Below are 16,612 nucleotides of genomic sequence, written 5' to 3'. Positions count from 1 at the left end.
AAAAACTGACCTTATTTGTTTACCATATCTGAAACAAAATCTTTGTGAAACAGTATCTGTATGCATAAAATAGCAAGAGGAATAAGGAAGAATAGTATAATAATCAGCAGATCTAACAAAGTTGTAAAAGGCACTTCATCCAGACTACTGGTAAAATACGCTTAATAAAATGCAGCATGACTTAACAGAGAGCCGTGATATCAGCTACATCTTGATTTGCAAACATACATCATATCACACAAATGAATTAAAAAAAAAAAAACAACACACATACAGAATTTAAAAGGTTCACTGAGCAAATTCAAATCCTTCAGGATCTGATGCAGCCTGATTCTTGGACTCAATAACAGTCCAAGTTTCAGATCTGGTTTGACAAGTAAGTAAAAAAGAGTTAATATAATTTTCTTCAACCTTATGAGCCCATTTGATTGTACAATGCTTTGAGTAAGACAGTGTAATCTAACTTTCAGATTACTCAAGCTAGTTGGGCTCAAGCTGACTGATAAAGGGAAAACAGAGTGTCTAATTAGGTAAGTCTGCAACTGCAGCTGTAAACAGAGAACATTTTCAAGCGGATTTTGAACTGAGGCAAGTTCATAAGCCTGTGCTCTTTAATGTTTTTATGAGTTTGCTGTAGGAAAACAAGATTTCAGAGAAGATGTAAAAACACCTGCTAATTATGACACTTGAAGAAGGAGGGTGCTAAATTAAAGAGTCCTAAGAAAAGATTTGTGGGAGTTAATAAACCACTGGAAAGCCTACCCTTCAGTGACATAAGTATTTAAATGACTAATCCATTTAAGTTGTCAAAAACAAGCATAGAGCTTTGATTATTGTCTTAAATACTGTCAAAAATGGTAGAAATTTGTTTCAAGAGGACTTTCCAAGCTGAGTCAAAAAATGCAACAAGATCCAGTGATTAAGAAGTCAAAGATGGACTGATGCTGGATTCTGATGACGAACACACAAAATAGTGTGTGTTCTTCTATCTAAGAATATCTAAGCTCTAAAACGACTTTTCAGCTAGACAAGCTCTTCATCACCAGAAGCTGTTGTGTTTGAAAACCTGAGTTGGGTATGTTTTTAAACCATTAACGTTCAATAAAGCTAATTTAGTTAGTGCTGCACATAGGAAAAGTGGACAAATAAACTGACTGCTGAAAAATGCAGGCTTCTATTGCCAGTAACTCTTCTGAAATTTATGATAAATCAAGCTAATAGCTGCATTTTATGTCAAAATTATTTTTTTCATTAAATATCAATGAAATAATGTTGCATAGAACTAATTCACTAATTCTGTCTAGCTAAAAACAGATCTATGTAAGCCAATTTGTTAATTTCACTGTTATTTAGGGAAAGCATCAGGCACCATCTGAGGATAATTCACTTGATTTTTAAGACAAGTATCCCCGCCAAAAATAAAGAATGTAACCACCTCCTGAAAGCTCCTGCATTCTTCTATTTCCAGAAGAAAGTCAAATCATCACGTTAGAATAAATGTGCACATTACAGGCAACAAAAACTGTGATATGTATTTCACTTTTAGAAAACTAACATTTACTTTTGAGCTCTACATAGACAGAGAACAGCCCGCCCCCCCCCCCCCCCATCCTCCCAAGTAATTAATTACTATTAATTATATATATATATAATAGTTATTTATACATCTCTAACCCAATGCTCTGTGTTACTTAGAATACCCTGAGTTGGCAGAGACCCACAGCATCACTGAGTCCAACTCCCGACTTGTCATAGAACCACACAAAATTCAAACTATGTGTGAGAACACTGCCCAAATTCTCCTTGAATTCCAGCAGTTTGGGGCCATCCCCACTGCCCTGGGCAGCATGTTCCATGCCCACCGCCCTCTGGTGCAGACCCTTTCCCTCATCCCTACCCACCCCTCCCCTGATGCAGCTCCATGCCGTTCCCTCAGGCCCTGTCGCTGTGACACAGAGCAGAGCTCAGCACTGCTCCTCTGCTCCCTGTGAGGAGCTGCAGCAGCCATGAGCAGGCTTCTCTACTCTGGGCTGAACAAATCGATGGACTTCAGCTGCTCTTCATTCATCTTGCCCTCTAAGATTTTCAACATCTTTGCAGCCCTCCTTTGAACACTCTCTAATACTTTTATGTCCTTACATTGTGGTGCCCAAACCTGCAGCCAGTGCACGAGAGGAAGCCATATAGCACAGAGCAGACAATCTCTTCCTTCATCCAACTGGCAGTGATGGGCCTCCAGAGCATGGTTTATACTTTTCTCCTCACTATTTCTGAAAATCTCCACCAGTCTTTCCTTTAGCTTGATGATATTCTGTATTTTTCTAGTTCCTATCTCAATAATACTTCTGCTCTGTGAGCAGACCATTTTACTGTTCACTTCTGTAACACAATATGTTGGCCAGAAGCCTGTCACTATGATTAATACATTTGGGCCAATGGCATTCTGCAATTATTTAATCATCATGTCAGGTATGTTTTTTATAAAAGAATGGTTTATCTGCATTTATACAATAGTGGTATTCTTGACACGATGTGGACACTTCAGACCAATTTCACTTCATAGTGGCCACAGTATTGTGTCCCCCATTCATGACCTTTTTCAGTGTATTCTTTTACACAGATTTTTTCCTGAAGTCATTTTTATAAATTGCCAATATTTAATCTGTGAGTATGGAAATGGAACACCAACAGTCACCTCTCTCTGACAATTTTTGTATGTGCTGCAGTTACCATGGTACCAACCTGAGCAGTTGATGTCTAAATATAGGGCAGAATAAAGGATATATCTCTTCAACAACTAATAGAATGAAGTAAAAACTCACAGAGATTTTACATTTTCAGTAACACAGAATATGTAATACTGGCCTTTACACAGATATTAAAATACTTAAACATCAGTCATTACATATTCAACGTAGTTGAACATGAAACATTCTGAGAGGGAATTTGTGGATAACTCAAAGCCATAGGATAGTACATACAGCAAGTTTAACAAAGACCACCTGAAAGAAGTGTGAAGAATTTCATTAGCTGCAAAACACTGGGTAGCAGAAGCAGCGGGGAAATACAGTAAGACTAAGACGTTTTCACGCTGGGACTTGATTTTTACAAAACACATGCACTGAGTATACTTGGTTCAGGAAAGTGTTTGCAGCCAGTAACATTTATCAGAATTGAACTGACTCATGAAGTATGAATAAATAGTATTAGGAATTCATGAAACCTGAACTGCATGAAGAAATGTGCCAAGATTGCTTTGCCTGTCGTTGTAGCTTTTTTGGAGAACATCAAATAAGGCATCAATGTCACAGCAATTTGAAAGAATACAGCTCTCAAAGCATTTGTCCTCACACTCATTTGCCTGAGTAGATCACTGGAAGCTCAGCCATCTTGGTGATGGAGTTACTCTCTCAGACCTGGGGTGAACCACAGGGAGTTTCCTAGTGAATGAAAAATTTCAAGCACAGTACTTAATCTAACAGTTATCCAGTGTTTTTACAGATGTGTGCATTTTGTTAAGATACAAAGCAACTTTTCAGATATAGGAAGCAAATACAGCCTTTTACGGTCTTCTAAGTCAGCTCATGTAAATAAAAGACCCACTAAATAAGATAAGTATATCTTCAATTCTCTGCAAAGTCCTCTGCATATTTAAATGTCTCTATGCATTTCTGCATTGTTAAGCTGTTGTTCGTAGAAGCGCTGACATTCTATGAGACTAACACCATATTTTGATGTGATTTCTAACAGAAACACTGTTCCAGTTCGCTAGCTGTTACTGTATAGTCAGGGGAAAAATTATTGCAAAGAAAAGCACATTTTAAAATGTCAGAACAACTGTTAAGATTCAGAATGCAAATTCCATGTCTGCTATCTGCCAAAATCCTCCGAACCACCAAGTCCAGATTCTCTGACTGCAGGGGTGCTCAGCACAATATGTGATTGGGCTGGTACAGAAAGAGACATTCTACACTTGAGAGTCTTTTTGGAGATTACTTATAACGGGAAGAAAACATTGGGAAATTTCCAAGAACTGCCATGAACAAAATGTTGCTGCAAAGGCAGGAGTCTTGCTTGCAGAAACAATTTATTCTTTCTCAATTAGACAAATATCTTTAGATTTAGAATTCTGTTTTCTCTATTACATATCTGCAAGCAATTTCTTTTCAGTCCATAAAATATTCCTGTGCTAATATCTACTTACAAATATAATACCATGTTGCATTTACATACTGCTCATATGAAATGTCAAATAAGGAAAGAAGAGTATTGGGTATATGCCAACTCAGCCTCTTATCCCACAGAAGAAAAATTTTGTGTCATTCAAAAGCATAAGCAAATACTGCAAGAGTATCCTTCAGGTTCTCTTTGTAGTTGATTTCAGGGTAGAATTTCTACATAAGCATTTCTGGTCCTCTTCTTTAAAAATTTCATTGCTCACTTGTGGAGTTAAGATTTAAGGAGAAATCCAATAAAACTTACATTAAACTAAGTACTCGATGAGAGTAAAAAGGATTGCAGCTCTAAAATCCAATGACTCAGATAAAGCTTTTCAATAAACCATAATCGGAATTTCAAAATTAAGGAAGATAAATGTGCCTTTTAAATACTGAGCATCCTCATCCACAGATATTCAGTCTCTTACAAATAAAGATTTAAACTTTGTCACCTGCATTTCTACAGAAAGGTTAATAGGTAAACTCTCTCTAATTTCTGTTTGTGCTGACAGTGCTACAGGGAAATGCATCTCCAACAGCTATTCTTGTCTTTGGTCTGCATCTATGAGCTGTACAGTGAAAAAAATGACTCTTTTTATGGCCTAAGTAACCTATGGAGGGCAGTAGTTCACTGTCTGCAGAAGGAGCAAGAGCTGGCAAGGCTGGCAGCGAATGAGCCTTTCCATAGATCCTTTACGGAAAGCAGCCTCACCATGAAGACAGACAAGGAAAGAAAAGAGGTATCCAAGAAAACATTCCTTGTTTACTTTGGTTTAAACTCCTGTGACAACCCACTCCTGCATGCAGAGCACAGAATGCACCTGGCAAAAACACACAGAAGTGAGACCAAGACACTGTAAAAGAAAAGATTTTTCAACATGCTGGCTATAGGTATTCTAGGGCAAGGATTGCATAGAGAGGTCTGGAGTGTTTCAAGCAACTGCTGGCATTGCCAGTTTGTATCCTTTCAGCTGCACCAAAGAACGTGGTTTAGCAGAGGTGTTGGAGTAGATAACCTCTCGAGGTCCCTTCCAACCCCTACAATTCTGTGATTTTGTGAAATGTAGTTTCTTTGACTTTACTATCAAACAAATAGTCAGTAAAAGCACTGACATGTAACCAAAGACATTCGATTTGCAAAATTGAACTTAAAATCACTTGACTGCTTATCAGCATTGTTAGCATCAGTTACGTAAGTATCAGTGACTTCCTTTTAAGATAGATACATTCATGGACACAATCGCAAACTGCTCTTTGTAGATTCTATCCTACTCCTATCAAGTCCATGTAAATTGGAGTGGGCTATAAAAGTACAAAATATCTCAGAGAAATGGTAAACATACCTTTCCTTCAGTGAAGTTATCATCTCCTTTTCTGATTAATTTTCGTTTACCAGTATCTCCCAAAATGCCTTGCAGCATGACATACACATCTGCATCAGTTCCTGACCCAGGGGATGCTCCCGTGGTGATATAGAGAACATAGCTTTTCACTATTTGGAAAAAGAGATCAAAGGTTTAACAAAACGTAATCAGTTTTAAAAATATGCTATTTAATGAATTGCTAATTTCTCATCCTACCGAAAGTGATCAAGAGGTCAAACAGTATTACAATGTTTGAAAAATAAAATGAAGAAGAATTGTAATAAAAAAATTATGTACTACTTTAATAACAAGTAAAAAGTTTCTGAGAGAAAGAAAAAAAAAGACACATCTCACTTTTTTAAAAAAAATAAAAACACATAAATAATACTCTACCACATGCTTATATGTATTGATAAATAGTACTGCTTCATGTAACAGTTCCTAGGCTATAGACAACAATAAATTACTGAAGAGCACATCTCTTCTCCAAGTCTCACTGAGTGCAAATGAAGCTGAACTCCATCAGAAGGATGACAACTTTTACATTTTCTGTGGATCACAGTCCAGCCTATGCTTGGCTGTTCTACCACAGTACCAGTTGCACTTATTGACCCCAGCAGACAATTTGAAGAAATACTATGTATCCTGTGATGTATCTAACAATGGATCAGTTGGTCATTTCTTGGCTGACCATGTTAATTTCCTGATTGTACATCCAGAGAAACGCATAGCACACTGGTCATTTGGCCCCCAAAATGGAAAGAACACGACCAAAACTTCTGATTGAAAAAGAGGGGAAAAAAAAAATATGGGGAAAAGTAAGAAAACAGCAACTTTCCTAAATTTTAATACTTATTAGAAAGAAAAGCAATATTTGTGAAGGCTTACAAGAAAAAAAAGTGGAAGTATTTAAAAGGCAAAGTGCCTTTCCAGGGAATACTCCAGCAGGACTCTTCTCAAATTCAAATTCAAGGAGCTTCTGTTCAAGTGCTTTTCTTCAGAGTAGCTTTAAAAGCACAGGGAAAAAAAAATAATAATAATAAAAAAAAAAATGGCAAGGAATACATTGGTTGGGATACTGATCTAATCCCTTTACCTCATAGGAAATGCACAGAGGTGATTGCAATATTCTCATGGTAGAATATCCATTCAGAACAAGAGCTTATGCCTCCTTCACTAACTTTGGCATCAAATCCCCAAAGAAACACAAAACTAATGAAAGCAATTTGGTCTTGAGGTGATCAAGGCATAACTCAAATAAAGGAGTTTCATGATGTATGAATAGAAGGTCACAGAAGAACGTGTGATCATTTTCTGCTGTAAGGAGCAATGACTTCCTTATCTGACATTATAGTACAAGAGTTATTTTCTCTGGATTTCCTGTACTTCCTTCGAGAGAGCACCAGATTAACATTACTGAGAAAAAGCAGAACCCTGCACACTGTTCAAAACATTTAAAGAATACTTTCTCTTTTACATGTCCAAAGTGATCTCAGACTTGGAATGCAAGAAGCACATCTAACTATGGGAACTCAGATTCTTATTAAAAAGCAAATACAAATTTTCTGCTAAATCCTTTGGCCTGCACTGAAAATCTTAGCCACCATAACTAGCAATATCTTTTCCAGTGTTTCTAATTTGTAACAAACCTGGTGGAAAAGGAGAATTGACTATGAGAACTGGAAGCTCAGCCACTCTTTCCCCTTCGTCATCTGCGAAGTTGCGGCAAAATGGAAATTCCAGAAGATTTTTACTTACTCTGTGTTGAAGTTTTACCTTCACAAAAAAGAAGAAGAAATAAATTAAACACTTCTTTTGCTCTAGAGCAAACTGTAGCAAGGCATACTACTGTAAAGTATGGAGAACAAACATGCGGTCTCAATTCTAAAGAAGAAGAGGAAATAATTTGTCTGAAATGTTTTTGTGTTTTTTTCCCAAAGCAACTTTTTAAAAGAGAAGAAAAAGATTTTTCCCAATTAAAAATAATTAAGACGTTGTCAGCGTTCTTGCTGTAGAGTTTGTGCTACTACAGGAAGAACAAAATGATTTGGAATAGTTCAAAAAGCTTCCTTTAGTTATCTATTCGCACAGCACATGGAAGAAAATAAGTGCTGTTATGCCCATTTCAGCTTGTGATAAATGTCGATAAGTTCTAACATGTTTTTATGGCAGAATGTTTTCTCACTCTGAGCAATTGGAGAAAGAAAATGTGTTTCTGGGAAAAGCTGAAAAAATGAAATCAAGCACTTTTATGGCCTGCATATGTCTGCATGTATGCATCACAGGAAATATATATTACTGAATATTTTGAATGTCTGTGAAATACGTGTGTGTAAGTGTATATAAAGAAATCAAAGGGTGATACTGAGCTAAGCAGACTAGTCCTGTTGCAAGCAAAGAGATTTTAATAATAAGACTTCTTGTGCTATTACACAATCAGTGACATAAAGAGATAAAAGTTCATTGTTCTAAACTATTTAAAGATACAACCAAGAAAATATTTGCAAATATGTCTCAGATTGTAACCTGACTTTGAACAGAACACAGAAAATTCACTTATTGAAGAGATGCTTTTTTTTGAATGAAATGTAAAATATAACTATATTGCTTTTATATTAACACCTATATTCCTGAGCAGTTTCTCAAAAATCAAGTTTCGTTTACTGTGCTTTATTTCTTCAAGAGTTGAAAGGTAAGAATAAAGATGCATTTCTTCAGAAACAATTTTGTTTATTATTTATTATTTATTTATTTATTTCCCAGACATTATTTTACAATGACTTTATCTTCCTCCAAAAATTCAAGGGAATTACTTTGCAGATATGGTTCTAATTTGAATGTTGATTCCATACATGGAATTCTGAAGCACCTGCTTGTAATAGAAGGTGGAAATCTCAGCCTCTCTATGAGAAAAGACTTGTATAATCAAAATAAAATGGCATAGAAATGACCTTCCTGCAGAGTAAATCTAACTGGCAGTGCAAATATTGATAACTCTTCTTTAATACTAATCATTATTTGCAATCTTATAGGTAGTACCTAGTAATTTCATACAAGGTTTGAGCTTGTTCTGCAAAGGAATCCATGGAGTAACAGGAAATGCCTTTCTAAAACTCCTGTAAGATTCTATTTTCCTTCTCTTTCTTGTCCTATCTGATGAAAATTTACCTATTTTCTTTTTCTACATAAATTATGTTGATATTTTTTTCTAACTCTTCTTCAAGCCATTGTTATGAGCTAATGAAGTAAAGGAAATTAATAGATATCATTGCAACTGCAAAATTTCTGCTCTGATTTTTTTTTCAGTGATCCACCGTCTCCAAGAAGTAGTTTTAACTTTATTGATGTATTTCTTAGATAATTATTTCATCTGGCTTATGAAGATGAAATTAACTACCTGACTACTGGTTAAATGTCAGGGGGATAAATTCTCTATTTAATAGCATGTAATTAAGATTAAAATCTTTTTTTTTCTCCATTTTCTAATGAGAACAAAATGCAGTTTGAAAGATGACTCCTTCCCTTAAATTTGTATCTATTTTCCCAGTTTAAGAGGATAAAGATACTTCCTGCATAGGAAAATGCCGCTGTAATTTTAGTATAATGTCAGATTTTAGCTTCAGTATCTTAAACATCAGAAGAAAGATTGCCACTCTTTGCTATTCACTTTTCTTTTTCTACGTGTCAACATAAATGGCAGATGTTTTCATCAAAAGGCAATTCTGGTGTCTCGCTTAATTGTTTGCTTTGGATCACTGGGTTCACAACATGTAACACTCAGTTTGGAATTACATAAATACTGCAATGCATGCCAGTGGCTCCAGTTCAAAAGTGAGACTGCAAGATGTGGTAAAGGCAAATCCGTACATGTATCATCCAGAAATCCTCTTAAGTTTACCAGCTTTTTGTTATCCAAAATTATTCTAATAGATATTTTGAACATTCTGTGAATTTACCACTCTACAAGCATTAAGTGTTAGCAGACCTGCTTATTTGTTTGATTTTTTTTAAAACAAAACAAAACAAAAACTTTATTTTTGCTTAAGTTTTTATTTTTTACCTCATGGCAATGCCAAGACTCTCCTTCTCCAGCTTCTTCAATTTCTAGGCGAACTTTAAATATAGTAGTGAATTTCTTGTTTAATTCAATTGAAGTCTCATAAACTTGCTTTTTATTAAGGGATCCTTTTGGGAGTATGATTGAAGTACAGACACCTTTTCCGCCACAAACAGTTAATGACATTTTAGGATTTGTGGAACTAGAAATATCACTAGTTGTGACAAAGACATCCCAAGTCCCTGTTGAAGAAAAACGTTAAAAAATAATTAAAGGGTTTGCTGAATATCAAAAATATTACATCAATTTGTACCAGGCTGCTAGTGAATGACCAGCAAACCATTCTCATCTTTGCACTGGGCTAGTCGTGAAACATAACAGATTCAGTTATTATCATTGATATATTGTACATACTGAGGAACAAATCAGCCTTTCTACTGTGATAGTTGATTCTTTAGAGGTGGAACAATCCAGCAAAACTAGGCAAATGAGGCTGCCAGCTTCCTATTAGAGACTGAAGAGCCTTGCCAGTTCATTGACATTTTTCAGCCTATAATTGTTTCCTCTGATAATTTTAATCTTTTTCTCACTAACTGCCGCTCAAAAGCAGCACATTTTCTACTACATAGTACTGGATATCAGGTTTTCCTTTGATCCAGGGTAGTAACTGTGTTCAAACTTTGAGGAGCTACTTAAACAGACTATTAAAATTTGCTACATATAAACAAAATGCTGATAAGATAAACTGGTTCAGCGCTTGAAATTTGATATTACAGTTATCATAACAGCAAAGCATAAAACCTTATGGATTTCCTTTATAAAGAAGTGATGTTTGCTGACTAAAAATAGTCCCATGTAACAATATAGGGCTTCGGAAACTTTAGGTACACAGAAAACACTCAAACTTAGTAATTTTACATTAGGAAAAATATTGAAAAATTATCTTAACAGAAACAAAAAATGTTTAAGACTAGAAGAAATCTCTGAATTTCATCTGGTAGAACCTCTGCTCAAGCAGGGATACTCAGAGCAGGGTGCCTGGGCCCATGTCTAGGCATCTTCTGAAGATCGCCAACAAGGTGATTCCACAGCCTCTCTGGGCAACCTGTGCCCATACAGAAAAGAAGTGCTTCCTGATGCTCAGGGGGAAACCCTTGTGTTTCAGTTTGTGCTCATTTCTTCTTCCATTGACACAGGGCATCACTGGGAACAGAATGGTTCCATCATCTTTGTACTCTCTTTGAGGTATTTATATACCTTGATAAGATTCCCCCGAGCATCCTCTTCTCCAGGTCAAACAACTCCAACTCTCCCAGTTCATCCTCATAGAAGGAGAGCTCCATTCCCTTGATCATCTTGATGTCCCTATGTTGGACTCTTTCCAGTATGTCAGAATCTCTCTTGTAGTGGGGGTAGAGCAGGACTGCACCCAGTACTGCAGGTGCAGCCCCACCAACACTAAGTAGACAGGAAGAATCACCTCTCTTGATCTACCTGCTATTCTTTGTCTAATGTAGCCAAGAATCCTGTTAGCCTTCTAAGCAGCAAGGGCACATCACTAACTCATATTCAACGCTTTGTGTTCATTGCCTCTTGTCTTGTCAGTGGATGTTATTGAAAAGAAAATAATAACTTGTGTTCAAACTAAAAGTCAGGTTTGAAGCATTTAGTATTTGAAATATTCCATATGAATTAACTATCACGTGGTGGTGCATAAATACTGCAGGCTGATAGCAGGTAGACTCACGAACTTCAGGATCAGATACTTTCACTTTAAAAAAGTCTCCCTAGCTTTAAAATGCTCTTAATGTTAATAGCCTATATGGAAAAATCACTGTTATAAAAAACATGCTTTACATTTCTAAAGAAATCCTGACTTCTACAGAAGGGCTTTGGTCACCTGGGCTGGTGTAGAATTCACCGTGATCCACTGAATTCTGTTTTTGCAAAGTAAGCCAAATTATGGATTTTAATATTTATAAATGTTTATAAATATTTTGTAAACTGGGGATATTTTATTTTGAGCAATGGAAACAGTGATTTTCACTGTCTTATAAAGTCTTGCTTTCTAACCACAGCCAGCAAAACATTCTCTCTCCTTGTACAAATCAATTTAAATAAAACTGTTAATTTACAGCAGATGAGAATCCATGCCATGAATTCAAGACTCTGTGAAGCTAGAAAAACAGCACTCATCTAAAATAACTTCAGAAATTATGATTTTAATGTTAACCATAAAAAGCTACCAGCTTCAGGTTTGTGAACATTAAATACAAATGGAAACAGTAACATCTACAAAAAAAAATGAAATTGAAATGAAAATTTACAGTATCACCTGTGACATAACTCACAGCTGTAGAGTCTTTCCACTTTCTACTTTCTAATTACCTAATAATTTCTCATAGAGCAAATACAATTCAATACTGACATTTACACAGATTAAATGTCATTATATTTCTCTTATGGGGGAAGATTTCTTAAAAGTATCATTTTTGTCTTACAATTTATTATTTGTTAACTCATTTCTTTTATTTCCTATTTGCTTCTGCTACTCTAACTACTTAAAGTTTTTCAGATGGAGATATTACCTTTGTTATTTACAAGTTGTACTTCTCATTGCCATATAATTATTTTATAACATCCTACTTCTTCCTCTTATTTTCCCTGTTCTTTCAGTATTTCAGACTAAAAACTGCTTATGCTGTTACTGACTGCATGAAACTCAAACTGTATTTGCATTTCACATTTAGTGATTTGCAATAACTTCATTCCCACTAGTAATTTTTGATTTTGCTTCCCTTCCACATACTTTGGGGCATTAATGAAAACAGACATAAGATATTCAGTTTGTTTAGGGATTCTACCTACATCATCTTTAGTTCCACTTTATTGCTCCTGCATAGTCATCTATCTTTCCATATTTTTTTTAAAGTAAATGGTTGAAGAACCTTTGCTATTTGTTTTAATTCCTTTATAAAATGTGTCTCAGTTTGACATTTAGTTAAGTTCTGTTGTATCCGTATACTTTCTTACCTCTAAGGTACAGTGCTCTTTGCTGATCAGCCTTATTTCTAAATTCCTTTTAGTCTCTCTGCTTGTCTGTAATATTCTTCATAATTTTTCACAGAAGTATTATACACACTGACCAGAACTGATGTTGAATAGATTCACAATTGAATATAAATAATCATAGACTAAAAAATATTAGTCAATCTAAACTCAAATTTTTAGAGACTGTGGCTGTGAGAAGCATAGGATGGAGGAATCTTTTTACATACCTACACTCAGACACTAGAAAAGGGTGCAAGATTTCTCACACCTTTTAAATTGTCAGTGAAGAGAGAGCTGACAGACCCTGATCAGTCCTGGGCTTCTGCTCTAAATAACTGTTAGGAGAAGCCTGCCTCACTCTGTGGATTATGTAGGGCACCTATGGAATTCTTGAAGTATTGTAGTACAGTAATTTCTTATTTTGAAATAGACATTACTCTAGCTGCTATGTAGCTTAACTTTCCACATTATTCTGTCCTGTTGTCTCAGTAATAGCATTTTTCTATTTCCTAAAATGATATAAAATATCTGTTACTGGACAAGGTACAGGCAGCTAAATATAAAAATATATACTACAGCCATGTCTGCAACAATATAGAACTCTAAACATAAAATGGAACAACCATGAATATAGAAATCAATAATGGTCAATGTACAAAATTATTGATTGAGAATACAAATTCACATGTTCAGATTAGTTAAACTTTACATAATTTGGTCTAGCACTTCTGAGTCAAACTGCATAAATGGACCCAAAACATTTAACACTTCTTCAAAAAATGACAAGATGTGTCAGAGAGCTAAGAAATCCAGTCCAACGGCAAAATGTAAAACACTTATCAGGTTTGGTATTTACATTATTTCTGAATTTCAATCTTTTTTTCATTAAATTGAACAGGATTTTGGGTCCAGGTCAACTAACTTTGCCATTTAAGTAAAACTCATGCCATTTAAGTAAAAATGAAAACTGCAAAAAAAAAGCAAATGCTTTTTGCAAACATATGAACACACAGGAAAATTTCATTCTGCTATAAGAGTTTCTGTATTTCTTCCTGAGATTTCGCCACTGTTGTAGGAGCCTTCTGCTCTGCACTGATTGCCATATGGAACAACCTACCTCTTTCTGCTTCAGCTTTTTTCAAGCCTCAACTAAACACACACTTTGTTGCTCCCATTCATTTCATCTCTCCGTTCTGCTAATTATAATTCTACCTACCAGGTCTAGAAAGTGTTTGGAGAGACAGTTTGAGAGATACAACTTACATTTAAGGTATATTATTTTTCTATTTTGGTTTTAGTCTTAAAAATAACCTGAAAAATTATCATTAAAACAAAAACCAGAAGCAAATTTGATGATTTTGAGTCTTACCATGAATCTTTTCTGTCAGCATTTCATTCCTGACTTTTCCGAGTAGTCTCAACATTCGTTCCATCTGTGCATCACCAACTCCACTGTCTAACCATTGCCGGCAAAGAAATATATATTGGCTATCAGTCTTGCCTGATTCATGGATGACAATTTGGTCCAAGTACCATCCAGCTCCATAACCGACATTACTGTGCTCAACAAGCACTTTGCTTAATTGTCCAAGGTCTACTGCTCTCACCTCGGAGATACTGACCTGAGAAGTTAAAGATAAAATCAGCTGCATTAAATTGATTAAATAACATGTTCCATCTTTTATCTATAGGAGCACGTTTGGAAAGACATACTCTTTTCAATACTGAAGTATCTTTTGATTTCTGACAGAAAGATATTCTGATATTTTGAAATTTACATTTGGAGACAAAGAAAATATGTGGATCCTTGAATGTATGCATTATTTTCTTTTTCATGATTACTGCATCCCAGGCTGTATTAGGAAAAGTATCCCACTAGTACAAACTAGAAAGAAATCTCAGATCTTCTGTAAGATCTCTCAAAACTTCAACCTGTTCCTTGTAACTGAATCAAAGGGAGTCCTCGAAAATTCAGGACTGGTCTTATAAATTGAACTTGGTTTAAATAAGGCATTTTATTAAACAAAAAATGTCAAATTACTTTATATTCTAAGTTTTCCCATTTGAAAAAATGCTGTATTATTCAAGTCTGAACTGAAATACTGACAGCGTTGATGACTATGCAAACAAAAGGATGATACTGACATTAGAAACTATAAGCAAGGCTGTGCACGCATACAAGCAAGAATTTATGTGCTCTTTGGATGTAAATAGACATCTGTTTAAATATTGCTACAGCTAGTAGCAAACAAAAGCTAAATGGCAACTGCACTAGTGCATGTTGGGATGAATAAATTATATGAGTGAGAGAATGAATGTGTTCTGTGCAAGAAATAATACAAGCGGGTGGGTAGATACATGGGCATGAGTGTGGGTGACATTAAAAAAAAATGCAGATGGATAGTAGAAACAGATGCTGTAATTTTTATTTGTTGCCAACCAATTTGCCACCAGGCAGGAAAAAGCATGACAACCAGAAAGCAACAAAAAAGAGATGATTTTTAAAAATTATTGTGTCATCTGGTCCATTCCCTTGGCAGTGTGGAACTACTTTCCACAGTGTGCTCAGAAAAAGACAACATCAGAGTTATTCTCCATATCACAGCCTTAGAGCTTCCATCATTACCTCGTTATATCCTTGAATGCATATACAGCCCAAAATAAGATACAGCTGGGAGAAATATCTTGTAAATAACTTTTTGGTAACACTCATTGCCTTTTAATTTTATTCTTTATAATTCCAAGCCAAATATCATTTTCATGTCATCTACATGACCCTTGACTTAAAAGAAATAGCCTGTACTGATAATATTCATGTTCTTTCACAGCTAACTCTGTCTGAAAAAGGAATCTATCATTAGTCTCATTCTTTGTGATAATAATTAACAGTCAGTATCTAATTGTGGTCATAATCACTCATTGTTATCAGTGAATTCTTGTAATAATACATTAAAATGCCTACTCCTTCAGTGTTAGCAAGAATGTACTTTTGGTTGATGCCATTATTTTTTTTTTTTCTACTCAGTATAAAGGCATTTGGAGCTGCATTAAACACACTACTGAGAATGTAATTAATGAATGACAACAGGATTTTATTTAAATTGACTTACTTTAGAGAGAGAGTAAGCTAGGCAAAATTACAATGCCCACTTATTTAACCCGTTAAACTGGTGAAAAAGTGAAGACATGATTACTTGAATGAATACAAACTAGCTGTCCTTTCCACAGTCACATATTTGCTTATACTTCATGATATTTTTCTGTCTTACTAGTTTTTTTTTTATTTTCCAGTCTTTATCAGTCAAGAGAAACCCTTTCTCTTATATCTCAGTTTTCCTTAACTTTGTCTTCTTTGCCTGTCCACTCAACATTTTCCAGGGATGCTGTCTGTAAGTACTATTTGCTCTTAACATCTCTTCCTTCCACCTCTTAGATACTGTCACTATATCCTCATTCCAACATTTTTTATTACTGTATTTTTTATAAAAAAAACCATAATATTGCAAGTAGTATGTCAGATAACAGATGCATTTAGTACTGTTACTAACAGTTGTCAATAATATTTTCCTAGGGAAGAGCAGAGAAAGAGGGCAGATATAGGGAGAAAATTCTTAAATATAAACTCTCTCAGGCTTTACCATTGTGGTTCAGAGATTTCCTGAGCCAGAGGTTATGCCTTTGCACTTAACAATTTTTTTCCACTAAAATCATAGAATCCACTAAAATCATAGAATCCACTAAAATCATAGAATCCACTAAAATCATAGGGGTTGGAAGGGACGTCTGGAAATCGTCTAATTCAACCTTCGCGTTAAAGGTTGCCTACAGTATATTGCACAGGAAAACGTCCAGACAGGTTTAGGATATTTCCAGAAGAGATTCCTTAACCTCTCTGGGCAGCCTATTTCAGTGCTCTGTCATTC

At 35.3% G+C, this 16,612-nt stretch overlaps 1 protein-coding gene across 1 annotated transcript in view; it reads right to left on the bottom strand.

The window, feature by feature from the left end:
• The window catches only part of LOC128090691 (lipoxygenase homology domain-containing protein 1-like), a 214,046-nt gene that overhangs the window by 28,251 nt on the left and 169,183 nt on the right, over positions 1–16,612 (bottom strand). Inside the window, exons 47-50 of the mRNA XM_052703161.1 lie at positions 14,059–14,311; positions 9,642–9,880; positions 7,231–7,357; positions 5,561–5,709 (exon numbers count right to left, since the gene is read on the bottom strand). Of these exons, the coding sequence (XP_052559121.1) occupies positions 5,561–5,709; positions 7,231–7,357; positions 9,642–9,880; positions 14,059–14,311 (768 nt within the window). The remainder of the gene's footprint in view (positions 1–5,560; positions 5,710–7,230; positions 7,358–9,641; positions 9,881–14,058; positions 14,312–16,612) is intronic.

The sequence above is a fragment of the Tympanuchus pallidicinctus genome, unplaced genomic scaffold (assembly GCF_026119805.1).
Source record: "Tympanuchus pallidicinctus isolate F22 unplaced genomic scaffold, pur_lepc_1.0 scaffold5, whole genome shotgun sequence".
In the NCBI taxonomy this organism is placed as follows: domain Eukaryota; kingdom Metazoa; phylum Chordata; class Aves; order Galliformes; family Phasianidae; genus Tympanuchus; species Tympanuchus pallidicinctus.
The sequence above is the reverse complement of the archived record's forward strand: the minus strand, read 5'-3'. Positions and strand labels throughout refer to the sequence as shown.